Source organism: Alexandromys fortis, unplaced genomic scaffold (genome assembly GCF_014885135.2).
Source record: "Alexandromys fortis isolate MF-2015 unplaced genomic scaffold, M_Fortis_MF-2015_v1.1 scaffold_128, whole genome shotgun sequence".
In the NCBI taxonomy this organism is placed as follows: Eukaryota; Metazoa; Chordata; class Mammalia; order Rodentia; family Cricetidae; genus Alexandromys; species Alexandromys fortis.
The window spans coordinates 4,736,755-4,751,468 of record NW_026068012.1 but is presented as its reverse complement, the minus strand read 5'-3'; the positions used below and the strand labels follow the sequence as shown (position 1 = coordinate 4,751,468).

At 34.7% G+C, this 14,714-nt stretch overlaps 2 protein-coding genes and 1 pseudogene across 2 annotated transcripts in view; all 3 read left to right on the top strand.

Moving 5' to 3' along the window:
* Nucleotides 1–3,063: 3,063 nt before the first annotated feature.
* Nucleotides 3,064–3,996, top strand: LOC126513610 (olfactory receptor 4C15-like). Its single transcript, XM_050162095.1, has one exon. The coding sequence runs from the start codon at nt 3,064–3,066 to the stop codon at nt 3,994–3,996; it is 933 nt and encodes a 310-aa protein (XP_050018052.1).
* Nucleotides 3,997–8,978: 4,982 nt separating this feature from the next.
* On the top strand, nt 8,979–9,744 carry LOC126513627 (olfactory receptor 4C15-like; annotated as a pseudogene).
* A 3,818-nt stretch (nt 9,745–13,562) lies between these two features.
* LOC126513605 (stress-70 protein, mitochondrial-like) overlaps nt 13,563–14,714 on the top strand; it is a 2,220-nt gene continuing 1,068 nt past the window's right edge. The window contains 1 exon segment of the mRNA XM_050162090.1: nt 13,563–14,714. This exon segment is cut by the window's right edge and continues 67 nt beyond it. Coding sequence (XP_050018047.1) covers nt 13,618–14,714 — 1,097 coding nt within the window. The 5' untranslated portion in view covers nt 13,563–13,617.

The window sequence follows — 14,714 nt, the reverse complement described above, 5'->3', positions numbered from 1 at the left end:
CATTATAAAATAACATTTTTCTTTTGACTGGTTCAATATTTCATTCAGTTGTGGCTATGTAAGCATTGCTTATAATAATGTTGACATCAATATTCACAAGTTATTTTTTAATTATGATTTATAGAATGTGATTAAAATGATGAGGTTGGCTGGGTAAGGTGGCACAAGAGTGTAACACTATAACCCTGAAGTGGAGATGGTTGATCATGTATACAACCTGACTTTAACCAACCTCATTAAACCCAGATATTTCCATGAAGATAAAATATCTGGTAGTTTGTTCAACCACATAACTATTTACATATAAGCTGGTTTTCTTTGCTTTTTAATAAGTTTATTTTTATTATTTGAGAATTTCATGTATTTAATTTTTTTAACCCATAAGCTTCCAATTCCTCCTATGTTCCCATAGCTGAGTAAAAGCCACGTTTAGATCCACCTTAACATTGTATTTACTTTCATTTTAGATGAACACAAGTGTTTGAACAGAAGGTTTCAGGTGACGACTTGTTGAGTTTCAGTCGACATTGCCGTAGCACTTTAATAAGACTTTATTTGCAAGATTATAAAATATACAATGATATATAAGGCTTAACTAAAAGATTTTTGTGTATTTAGCTAAATTATCCTTTATTAATCATTAATTTTATAGAAATAGATGTGCTATAGTTTCTGCTTAGGCTTATTTCTATATGACATAAAACATAATGAGTGACAATAAGCCATAGTGACTACACTGTACTATCTACTGTTGACTTTGTAACAAAAAATTAGAAAATTGCTTTCTGGAGATTATAGAGTCAGCTCAATTAGAACTGGGCATCTTCTGTTAGCATAAAGATTTAGCTAACCTTTCCTTGATTTTTTTTAGTTAACACTGGCCTTTTTTTCTCTTGGAAAGCTTCTATTCAGGTTTGCAGGCATTTTTATTTTATTGTTTTGTTTGTTGTTTGTTTACCTTTTGTAGAAAAAGTCTGTTGAAATGAGTGTCTATGAGTGAGGACATGAACTTAACATTAAGAACTAATGACCATGCTATGCCTTCACACATGTATATTCTACCAAAACTTATGAAATCCAGTATTTTCCTTTGCAAATAAATATGAAGAATAACACTAAACACCTTTATATAAGCATATTTGTAAACAAAGATTTTTATATCTATGTATGTATATTAATACAGATAGTCACACAGAAAAAATGTATTAAGTAAAATGTTTCTGTTATATGCAGGAGAAGATAAAATGCATTCTGAGATGTAAATTCTTGGGGAAATTGCATTCAAGAAATAGCATATTTGTCTAGATGATCCAATTAAGGAGAGTTTACAAGTGAGTGGTTTATTCTTAGCATTAAAGGCCAATTTCATAAGTAATATTTATCATTGTCAAGTTAGATAGTCCTTATAGTCATTAGGGATAATTAATTTGTTTATAAACATATTTTATACTAAATTTATATGAAAATAAAACCATGTTTCTGTTTAATTGCATTTTTATAATATAAATATAATTTAATTATAATATTCTTAACAAGTTAAATTAAATTAATTAAATATCAGGGCTCTAAATAATTCCATGATTAATTTCTTTACAGGTATGCACTTTTCTCTTTTTTATTATTTTATTGCTTAAAAAAATACCAATCCAAATTCCCACTTTTTCCTCTCTCTCCACTCCCTCCACACCCTCTCCACACACCCCCTCCAATCTTAAGAGTGGGCAAGAAACCCTGCCCCTATGGAAAGTCCAAGGTCCTCCCCACTACATCCAGGTTGAGCACAATATACAACCAAAGAGAATAGGACCTCAAAAAGCCAGTACATGCAGTAGAGTATGAGCAAGGAAGTCAAGGCCATGAGGGATTCACCCACTGAGACAATTTTCCTGAGCTAATGGGAGCTCACCAACTCCAACTGGACTGGGAGTAAAAAAGCAAGGGATCAAACTAGTCCTGAATGTGGTTGACAGTTGGGGCAGACTGAGGGGCCAATGACAATGGCACTGGGATTTGTCTCTACAGCTATGTACTTTTCATATAGGTGATTGGTTCAGCATTTTTTAATTCTCAATCCTCTACCTTGTTACTTTTATTAGAATGCCTAATTCATACTTGGACAATGAAAAGAGGTGCAGTACCTTTATAGATAGAGGGAGACTTCACAAAGATGACCATATCTAACTAAAATTCTTATCTTAAAAAATCTCACTTTTTATGTTGTCAATTATCAGGAGTGGTCATGGAGGGTTAGACCTAGAAATTCAGAAAATCCTAATTTAAGTGACTTGATTTTTTTAAACTTAAATTTGAGTTAAAAGTTTTAAATTTGTTACATATTTAACTAAAATATTGAGTCCTTCCCAGTCTCTTTTTCAACTCCATTTAGTCATTATACCAATAGAATGATTTTTACAAGCTGAGAACACACTGTAAATTGATGAATTAAAATGAAATTTCAACAAGTTCTGCATGAACATTATGTTAATGTGAGTTAATTTTGTACAAAACTTTTTGTGTTATGAAGAACTGATTACTTGATTTGAATCCTACTACTTGACATGCATTAAAACAACACTTAAGATGTTGTCATGACTTTAAAAGAACATTTTATTTTTCTTCTATTGGTAGATGGAGCTTCAGTTGATAACTTCAGATGACTCAGCACTACCTTGTTCAATGCAGATGGCAAACATGATCAATAAAATTTAGTCTTTGGTTCATTTTTAAGGTATGGCTTCCAGGGATTGTTAATGTTTTACTACAAAAATATTTAGAGATTTACTCAAGCTGGATATTAAAATATGGATTATCTAACACAGATGTTTTTATCTAAAGAATATTAAAACTTGTGACTAATTTAAATTAATTTTTCACACAAATTCAATGCAATATCTACCAATATTTTCAAAAACATCTTTCCACTATTAAGTTCTAAAGAGTAATAAAATCAATTAAGATAATTATACAGAAAGATACACCATATTGTTGACACTTTAAATTTGTAAGATAACTTTTATTTTTGCAGATTACATATACTTTTCTTTACTAGTTCTCTAGAGAATTATGCATAACCAGAGCTTTGTCAATGAGTTTGTACTCTTGGGGCTTTCACAGAACCCTCTAATTGAGAGAATATCATTTGTTATAATTTTATTGGTCTATATTGCAACTGTTGTGGGTAACATGATAATTGTGGTGACCATTGTCTACAGTCCTGCTCTGTTGGCATCCCCTATGTACTTCTTCTTGGCATTCCTATCATTCCTGGATGCATGTGTCTCTTCTGTTGTCACACCAAAGATGATTGCAGACTTCGTTCATGAGAGAAAAACCATCTCTTTTGAATGTTGCATGACACAGGTCTTTGCTGTGCACTTTTTTGCTGCGGTGGAAGTCACCATTCTGGCAGCCATGGCTTATGATCGCTATGTGGCCATTTGCAAGCCACTGCACTATTCTTCCATCATGAACAGGAGACTCTGTTTTACTCTAGTGGGGGTGGCCTGGGTGGGAGGACTCTTACATTCTACCATACAAATTGTCTTCACTTTGCAATTGCCATTCTGTGGACCCAATGTCATTGATCATTTCATATGTGACTTGTTCCCATTGCTGAAGCTTGCTTGCACTGACACACACATTTTTGTCATTTTGGTGTTTGCCAACAGTGGGTCTTTTTGCATCATTATATTCTGTTTTTTGATTCTTTCTTATGGTGTCATTTTATTCTCTCTGAGAGCACACAGCTCTGAAGGACGACGTAAGGCTCTGTCCACTTGTGGATCCCATGTTACTGTTGTAGCTTTTTACTTTATTCCTTGTATATTAATATATGCCAGACCTACATCTCCATTCTCTTTTGAGAAAAATGTGTTTGTGTTTACGGATGTCCTTACACCGTTGCTCAATCCTATGGTGTACACTTTCAGAAATAAGGAAATGATAAATGCCATTAGGAAAATGTGGAAGATGCTTACAGTGGTTTCGGATAAATAATAAAACACTGTACTTAAATAACTAAGGACATCCACTCAGTGGATGAATATACTTGCTGTGTCATAATAAGGACCCTTGTTTTGTTCCTTATCACTCATGTCCAAAAAGGTATAGTAGATCATCTTATAACAATTGTTGGGGAAACCAGAACCAGAAAGTCCCCAAGGATGATCTAGACACCAACTTCTAAATAACACAGCTAGCTTAAGACTCAGTCACAGTGATAGAAATGGACCTTCAACACCTCCTGAAAGGCTTTGAAGGCTTGTACCTTGATACCTGCATTTCCTACATTTTCTCACATATATGCATACAGTAAACATACACAATCAAATCAAGTAATTATACTTAACAAGCTTAATGTAAAGAATAGAGAAAATCCACACCCACTTATGCAAGATGTTTATGATTACACTCATATTAAAATATGCGGCACTATTCTATAGAGAATGAATTAACACTGTATATGAGAATTTTTTTTGGGAGATCACACTTCTGCTGTGCATTGAATACTCAGATTGGCGTATACAATTTAAAGTCAGTTTCAATGAACATAGACATTTTGAATTAGTATTCAGAAATGATTCTGTGAACCTCCACCATAAATTGCATAGTTTTCATATTGAATATATTTAATGCACTTACCAATCAATAAAAACAAAAAAGTTCATGAGGAAATTAGAATTAAAAAATTCAACAAAAAACAGTTATATACTTTTTCATAACTCATGAGTTATATTGATTTGGAGTATGGTTAATTATGGAGTGGGATATTTTTACAAAAAATAAAATGTTAAGAAATAATTAAAAAATATTTGTATTCTATGGTCTTAAAAATCTAAGGAACCATGAAATGAAATTTACATGTTAGAATACATATTGAAAATTGGTCTTGAAATTGGGAGGGCAACATGTGAAATATTCCAGGAGAATATAGGTTGCTGAGTAACGCTGATATAATAAAAGTTAGAAATAAAAAGTGAAGAACATAATTAGAAACCTTATATTTTTTAATTTAGTATATGAAGATGGGATTTTTATTCTTAATATGAGTGTAATCATGAACATCTTGCATAAGAGGGTGTGGATTTTCTCTATTCTTTACATGACATCTCACTACAGATTCCTCACTGACTACGGAGAACCAACTGGCTTCAAATCTTTGGGGATCTACCTAGTAATGCTAGGAGATAGCGTTTTAAATTATTATGAATTCATGGGGTGTTGGATATAATCTAGAAGGGATAACTGGCATCAAAACTATATATGTGTGTGTGTATGCATGTATGTATGTATGTATATACACACGCACACACACACACACTAATTCCTTATTTGTAAGTAGCTGTCTCTCTTCTTGATTCCGTTGTGATATTTACATTTTTCAGTAATTTTGATGTTCTTTCTTACATCCTCTTTCTTAAGACATTTTCACACAATGCTTTCAATTTGCTATTCTATACACTTTCTAACAGAAAAAAAAACAGATAACTAAGCACAGTAGGTTGAAAATGCCAAGAATGATAATCATGGATGGCTTAAAATGATAGTCATGGATGTGGACAGAGGAATAAAACTAAAATAGAAGGGAAATAATTATTGTGTTTTGAATTCATTTATTATAGAAGTGGTGTTTTGGGGAACTAGTATTCAAATGATTTTTATTGCTGTTGCTATTGCTGTTGTTGCATTTATGAGTCATTTAAGTTATGTATCTACTGTAGTGTGTTAATAGAATAGGAGTACATGAAACACTGCATTAAAACTGTTTAATGTACCAAACAGTTTAGCACATTCCCTCTCTGAGCAGGGTCTAATGTGCAAGTACAAATTTTCCCTTAAATGTGCACAAAATACTCTCACCCTTCTTATTAAACATGCTTTAATATCATCTGCCATATATGTTAAAAGAGAAATTATTTTTAACTCTCTAGAATCTTTATTTTCTGTTATAAAATTTAAACTTAATCCTGTTGTGCTAGCTATCAGTTCGAACAACCAGAATGCGGAGTGTTGAAATTAATGTGAGTACCAGGCTAACATGGTATGTAGAATGAGAAAGTTCTTACAAATCAAGAAAGCTATGGAATCTTGAGAACAATGTACTAAAAGGGCAGCAGATTGAGACATTCCCAGTAAATTCAAGAATAAGACAAAAGTGTCTACTTTCTATTCCTATTCAATACAGTAATGTAACTAGTAATTACTTGATGGTTAATGTGAACGGTTAACTGGACAGGATTTAGGACCATACATTGCTAAGCCTCCATATACACATGTGCAAATTTTTTTAATAGGATAGCTTCTGGGCAAGCCTGTAAGGATTTATATATCTTAGGTTTATCTCAACTTGCTTGCATGGAACAGTCACCTGAACAATAGATGGCACTGTTGACATTTTATTTTATTCATTTTTATATTATTACACATTTATACACAATGTATTTTAATCATATCTGATTCATATCTTAGAAGCTCACACAGAGAAAATAAAAACTTCACTTTAAAATTTTATGCAGTCTAAATTTGAATATCACCAGAAAAACATTACAAAAGATTCTAGAATATCACTTTCTGACTTTCATTTGGTACTTTCACACATTTTAACTATCTATGTATTTGTCAATACAGTGAAATATAGAATTATGCAATTGCCTCTTATAAATAGAAATTTTTATGGAAGGTTGAGTTTCATCTATTGTCTTTATATGTTGCATGATTGAATTCAAGCTATAGCTTGTGTTTAAGCCAATTATTTTCTAAATGGTAGTATCGTGAACACTATGACTATTAATCATGATTACACTATATATTCTATTACGGATGTTTTAAGTTATGTTTTAGAAAATGCTGTAATGCAGTAATGATGATGTTATTAATTAAGACCTACTGTGCATCTAAAATAAAACATAAAAGAGAAACATAAGATTTAGTAAATATCTATGATTGGTGGTTTTGTTCCCCTGTAACCTTCTACCTAATTTGGTTTCTTTTTGCTAAGAAAGCTACCTGGAATATAAACATGTGTGACTATGTATGGGGTCAGGGCTAAATCACTGCACCATTGATTATTAAGAATGTAAGAATGCATTGCCCACTCAAACTGTCATATCTTACTGCAACCAATGAGATAAAACAGTTTTCTTTGCAAATAACAATTAATCATATCATTCATAAGCTTTAGATATGCAAATGTATGTCTCAAAACTAAAATTAACTTCTCAGCTCTATGTTATGTTATTTTAATATTTAATTTCTCCTAATATGTTTATTATTTCATCATTACTTTTATGCATTTTTTCACAAAAGATGTTCTAATCAAAACCTAAGGATTATAGGATTTTAGGACCATCAAGTCACCTGATCTATACCACAGGTAATGGTAAGGATCTGGATCTAAAGACAAATCTCAAAAGTCTGGAATATTTCCCTTTTTATTTCCCAGTATCATCATTGTAAGAAATGCTGAGTTTCATTGTGATATTTTTATTCATGTGTGGCACTCTGTGCTTAGCTTATTCTTTGTACTTCTCCAAACTTTCTGCTTTTTCACTGAGTGATAATGGGTAAATTAACTTATGTGACTGTCATTTTTTATCACTGTCTGATCCAATCACTCATAGAACTTCATTTTATTCTCCCATTTCCTTGGTTTTAGTTTGTGAGTAGATTCAGAGTTCATATTTCAAATGTTAGAGCTAAACAATTTAAGTAGTGTTTGTAAAAGGGCTGTCTGTGGGTAAAGCATCTGGATCTTCACATTAAAAACTTTCCTTTGTTATTGTAAGAAAATATGACCACGAGTGACATTTATGATTTTCAGTTTGACGCTAACACTTGGATTTGAGCATGTAAGCTATGTATGAATATTTTATAGTAAATTGAAATAAATTTTAAAGCATGTATTACAGAATATTATTTTCTTAAATAAGTTAACAATGTATAAGTAAGTGCCAATTAATTAATCCTCAAGAGACTAAATTATATTCAACATGTTGATTCTCTTGAGTTATGTGTCAGCACCGACTTTTATATGTATGTGAGTGGTCCATCATAATCTGAATCAGCATTTGCTCTTTTTGATTTATGAATATGCTTCGTCTACACACAGACAACATAAAAAAGATGCTTTATTGCTTATAGCAAAGAGACTAAATAAAACAACAGTGCAATAAAATTCTCACTAAGAAAAAACATATAATTTACTGATTCCATGAAATTCAATTTTGGATGACAACTTTGCTGATTGAAGATGATAAATGTGTACAATATATTTTTATTATTACTCAGATTTACAGGAACATATTTTGCCTCCATCTTCCTCTTGAGAATCTCATAAAACCAGATCTTTGTTAATTAGTTTGAATTTCTAAGACTTTCTACAATCCAAAGATTCAGATAGTTTTGTTTGCTGTGTTTTTGTTGGTTTATGTTGACAGGGGATGTCCTTTTGTATGTTTCAAATATGTGCTTCCTTCAGTGATTGATGAATAAAGATGTCTTGGCCATTGGCCAGGCATAATATAGGTAGGCAGTAAATACAAACAGGGGTACAGAGAGAAAAAAAGATGAAAAAAGGTGGATTCAGGGAGATGCCATATAGCCTTTGAAGAAGGCTTTTTAGACAGAGAAGGAGAGATTATATGGGATGTACTTCTGTTTGCTGCGAGTATGTGTTGCTTTAATGTTGATAAATAAAGTTGTTGGGGGTTTTTTTGACAGTGGCAAGACAGAATATTGCTAGATGGGAAATCCAAACAGAGATATAGAAAGAAAGAAGACAGAGTCAGGGAGACACCATGTAGCCGCTGAAGGGTAGCATGCCAGGGCATGACTGGCAAGCTATGACCATGTAGAATAAACAGAGTAGTTGAAATGGGTTAATTTAACTATGAGAGCTCATCAATAATATACCTAAACAATTGCCAAGCCATTATAATTCATATTAAGTCTCATAATGATTATCTGTGGGACCAGGTGGAATGCATAAAAGCCTCCAACTACACTATCTAACAATAATAGGTGGCAACATGATAAGTGTGGCAAGCATTATTTATAGCTCTGCTTTGCTAGGGTCCCCCACATACTACTTATTGTTATCCCTGTCCAAACTGGACGCTTGCATTTATACTACTGTCATGCCAAATAGACTATAGATTTCTTCTATGAGAGGAAGACCATCTCCTTTGAATGTTGCATAAAGAAGTGGGTAGCTTTTTACTGTCCACTTCTTCACTGGTATGGAGTTATTTTTCACTGCAGTTTTGGCCTATGACTACTTCATAGCCATTTAAAAGCCCCTTCTCACTGCTATTCCTCATGATTAGGAGACTCTCTGGCGTTTTGGTGGGGGTAGCCTGGGCAGGGGGAATCTTATATTCTATTATAAAAATTATTTGTACATAGCAGTTACCCTTCTGCAGACCCAATATTTTGATCATATTTTTTATTTTGTCCCATTGCTGAATCTTGTCTGCTTTGACACACATTTTGTTCTTTTGGTGTTTACAAATGGTTCTACCTACATCATTATCCTCCCCTTACTGCTTGTCTTCTCTGATGATGTCTTTTTCTCTCTGAGAGCACACAGCTCTTAAGGGTGGCATAAAACTCTATACCAGTGGATCCCATATTATGGTTGTGGTTTTGTTGCTCAGGCTTATTGTATAGACTTCAAAAAATAAAGAAATGAAGAACTCCATTAGGAAAATGTGGTGAAAATTGATAGTGATTTCTGATAATTATTAAAATATTGCATATACACTTCTGAGAAGATTGATCAATGGGTAAGAGTAATTGCTAAATCATTATTAGGACTTGAGTGGGAATTTTCAGCACCCATGTCAGAAGACAGTCATGTAGTAGATATTTATCCAATGCCCATAAAATTGAAACCTAGATTAAAATTAGAATAAATGGGCTCACCAGACTGCTAATCTATTCTAAGAACAGTTGGTTCAAGATTTAGTAGAGATCTTGTCACAAGGGAATGATGCTTAGTGCCATACATAGTCATAGTCAGTACCATTTTGATCCTATGTTCATGTACATAACAACAAATACCATCTACTCCTCATGTATACACAGATATGTACCTCACACCATGCAACACATATTGTATACAAATAAAAAAATGTACACTTTGAAAACTAAAAGCAAAAATAAAGATGTCAATATTGATTTGTACAGATATGTCATTTATTATGAAGACATGACATCAATTTATAAAGTGTAAAATAATATTGGAGTGATAATTTTTCTAAGCTTAAATATTCACTCTGAATTGACTACCCAGTATTATTATGTGATAAATAAAGTCAGTTAAATTTTATACGCTCCTGAATCCAGTGAAATATTAAAAGTGACTATAATTATTAGAACTATTAGAATTCTTGGTATTTACAGCATTTTTCATTTAAAAAGTTGAATAAAAATAAAATTAAATTAAAATTAACTGAAATTAGGAAAATAATATTTGAAATATTTTCAAGGGAAAATGGTTTTTAAAGAACTTTCTGAAAACTCAGAACCTCAAAATGCAGAGAGAGGAGGAGGCCAATTGAGCCTCGTCTCAAGGTGCCTCTGCAGAATCTACTTTATTGGGCCCTTTACCTGGTTCTATAAACAAAATATCCAGACTCACCTCCTGTCTAAATATAAAGGAATTTGGTCATTATTCTCCTGTAAATACCAGGTGTAATATGTTGATATAGTGACCATATGCCTCCTACTGTATTAGAGGGAAAATAATTCAATGTCAACAGATTTTATCCTTGGAACCTAGGATAAAACCAAATTCCATTGCTCTCAAAATATAAATTTAAAAAAGCCATTTCAATTAAAGAACTCCTAAACATAAACTACTATACTCATTTATCAGTACATTATTCATCCATTATCAGAGAAGTTTCTTTTATTTATATATATGAGAGTGGTGGAACTCAGAGGCCAATCATTCTAGCCTCATGGATGAGCTCCAGGTTCAGTAACAGAATCTGGCTCAAAAATTCTATAGAGGAAGAAGATGAAGACATCAATATATTGACCTATGTTACTTAGCTTCTCTGTGTCTGTGGGTTGTAGCTTGTTTCTCTTTTGTTGAATGGCTAATATTCACTATGAGTGAGTATATAACATATTTTTGTTTCTGAGTCTAAATTACCTCACTTGTGATGATTTTTGTCTATTTCCATCCATTTTCTGGCAAATTTCCTAACATAATTTCTTTTAACACCTGAGTAATACACCATTGTGGAAATGTACTACATTTTCTTTATCCATTTTTTTGGGTGAGAGACATTTACATTGTTTCCAGATTCTGGTTATTAGAAATGAAGCTACTTTACAAATCATTATGCAAGTGTCCTTATGGTGTGTTTGAGCATCCATTGGGTTTATGCTCAAGAGTAGTATAGTTGAGTCTTGACGTAGATCAATTTACAATTTTCTGAAAAACCATCATATTGATTTCCAAAGTGACTATACAAGTTTGCACTCTCCCTAGCAGTGGAGGAGTGTCCCCTTTGATCCACTTCCTTTCCAGCATTAGCTGCCACTTGTGTGTGTGCAGTGGTGGGGGCTGTAAAAGGAAATGAGGATGGGAACATCAAGGATCAGGTGGGGGATGATGGAGGAAAAAAGTACTAGAAGGGGCAACTGAAAACTGCAGTATCTCTGGGAGGAACTAGAAACCTAGTGTAATGAAAACTACCAGGAATCTATGAGGGTGACCCTACCTAAGACTTCTAGTAATGGTGGATGAGAGACCTGAACTGGACATTTCTTGTAATTAAGCAAGACTTTCAGTGGAAGGAACTCATATCCTTCCACTGATATCCCAACTCACAAACTCTTTTACATATAATTTGTCCTGTGTACGAGATGTGCTGGGGTAAAGATGGGACAGAAACTGTAGGAATGACTAACTAATGATGGGTGCAACAGCAGAACCTTATGCTGAGAGGGAGCTCACCCGTGAGGGCCAAAACCCAGAGACAGGATACCCCTAGAGAGCTAAGATAAAACCAACAATGACTGACAAAACAAAAAAAAGCAAATGAAATGAAATTATTACTAATGATATTTGCTGTTCTCATATATTGGTATCCAACTGTCATCAGAAATTCTTCACCCAGCTAATGCTGCAGAGACCACAGTCAAACACTAGGCAGAGCTCCAACAAATCTATCAAAGAGGGGAAAGAGAGATTTTAAGAGCCAGAAGGGTCTAGGACACCACACACACACACACACAAAAAAAAAGAAACAACTAACCTGGGGTTATGGGGCTGACCTAGGGCCTCTGCATTTATATCACAATTATGTAATGTGATCTTCTTGTGGAACTCCCGGCAGTGAGAGTAGGGCTGTTTCTGACACTGTCACTTGGTCTTAGGTCTTATTTCTCCATCTGCATTGCCTCATCCAGTCTTTTTTTTAAAAAAAATTATTTATTTATTTATCTATTGTGTATACAATATTCTGTCTGTGTGTATGCCATCAGGCCAGAAGAGGGAACCAGACCCCGTTACAGATGGTTGTGATGGATGTGGTTGCTGGGAATTGAACTCAGGACCTCTGGAAGAGCAGGCAATGCTCTTAACCTCTAAGCCATTTCTCCAGCCCCTCATCCAGTCTTAATAGAAGAGAAGCAGCCTAGACGGCTAATTAATACAACTTTGTTGGCTGATATTCAAGGGATAATACTCTATATCTGCAGAGAAACAATGGAGGAGAAGTGAATGACGTGAATGGGTAGAGCTGAAGGAGGGAGGACTTCAGTTGGCATGTAAAAACAGGAAAAAAAAACAGTAACAACAAAACTAACAAGCCAATCATGTTAATATCTGATTTCTTCAGGTTACTCAAATTCACATATACATTACATAGATCTGTTCTTCCACCATAAACACCATTCATATCATCTAACAAATAAAATAAAAGGTAAAAATTTTTTCAGTGTCTAAAGTCAACATTTTTAGTATTTGTCATTATTCAAAATAGGATTAAATCTTTACATATCAATATCAAACCCAACAGGTAAAATTGATGCAAGAAGTGCGGCTATTGTTCTAGTAAAAATAAACAATGTGTGTTTGAACCTTTCAAATGAAACTGTGGTTTCAATGTGTAAAAGCCTGAGTAGGATGGAGTCAAGGTCCAGTGGACATTTCCTGTGGAAACTTAGACAACAGAATGCAGAAAGAAATGTGGGTAGTGGTACATTGGTTCTTGACCTTCCATACTGGTGTCTGTTTGTTCTACATGTTGTTCAAGAATCTGACTTCCTCATGCCTGTGTCATGAGGACATGTAAGATGACGGTGTAGTTTATTCAGCAGAGGAAATTTCAGTACAGGGGGGCATTGTGTCTGCACTATATTTATTTTTCACCACATTTCTCCATGTCCACTGTATTTTTTACAAATGTAACTATGAACAGAAAGGTTATTTTAAAATATGTAGTTTCCAAGGGGAAAAGAATAAGGTGTGTGTCATAAAAATGTCTCTCTTCCAAAGGAAATCTCTGCTCTTAACTAGGATATTAGAAAAATAGTTATTAGGCAGCTCCGGACCTGTGCGGTGTTTGCTCTCTGCTCTCGCGTCCCCTCCGTCCAGCCGCCATGATAAGCGCCAGCAGAGCCGCGGCCGCGCGTCTTGTGGGCGCCGCAGCCGCCCGGAGTCTGGCGGCCGCCCGTCACCAGGATGGCTGGAATGGTGTTAGTCATGAAGCTTTTAGATTTGTTTCAAGAAGAGATTATGCATCAGAGGCAATTAAGGGTGCAGTTGTTGGCATTGATCTGGGTACTACCAACTCCTGTGTGTCGGTTATGGAGGGCAAACAAGCAAAGGTCCTGGAGAATGCTGAAGGTGCCAGAACTACGCCTTCTGTTGTTGCTTTTACAGCAGATGGAGAACGATTTGTTGGCATGCCAGCAAAGCGACAGGCTGTCACCAACCCAAACAACACCTTCTATGCTACTAAGCGTCTGATTGGGCGTCGCTATGATGACCCTGAAGTACAGAAAGACACCAAAAATGTTCCCTTTAAGATTGTCCGTGCCTCTAATGGTGATGCCTGGGTTGAGGCTCATGGGAAACTCTACTCTCCTAGTCAGATAGGAGCATTTGTTTTGATGAAGATGAAAGAGACTGCGGAAAATTACTTGGGTCACACAGCAAAAAATGCTGTGATCACAGTCCCTGCTTATTTCAATGACTCACAGCGACAGGCCACTAAGGATGCTGGCCAGATATCTGGGCTAAATGTACTTAGAGTGATTAATGAACCTACAGCTGCTGCCCTGGCGAATGGTCTGGACAAATCCGAAGATAAAGTCATTGCGGTATATGATTTAGGTGGTGGAACCTTTGATGTTTCTATCCTGGAAATTCAGAAAGGAGTGTTTGAGGTGAAATCCACCAATGGGGATACTTTCTTGGGCGGTGAAGACTTTGACCAGGCTTTGTTACGTCACATTGTCAAGGAGTTCAAGAGGGAGACAGGGGTTGATTTGACCAAAGACAACATGGCACTTCAGAGGGTTCGGGAAGCTGCTGAGAAGGCTAAGTGTGAACTCTCCTCCTCTGTTCAGACTGACATCAACTTGCCATATCTTACAATGGATGCTTCTGGACCCAAGCATTTAAATATGAAGGTAACTCGAGCTCAGTTTGAGGGCATCGTTGCAGATCTAGTCAAGAGGACTATTACTCCATG

Coding starts and splice junctions, on each gene's coding strand:
- LOC126513610 (XM_050162095.1), top strand. CDS start 3,064: ATGCATAACCAGAGCTTTGTCAATGAGTTTGTACTCTTGGGGCTTTCA.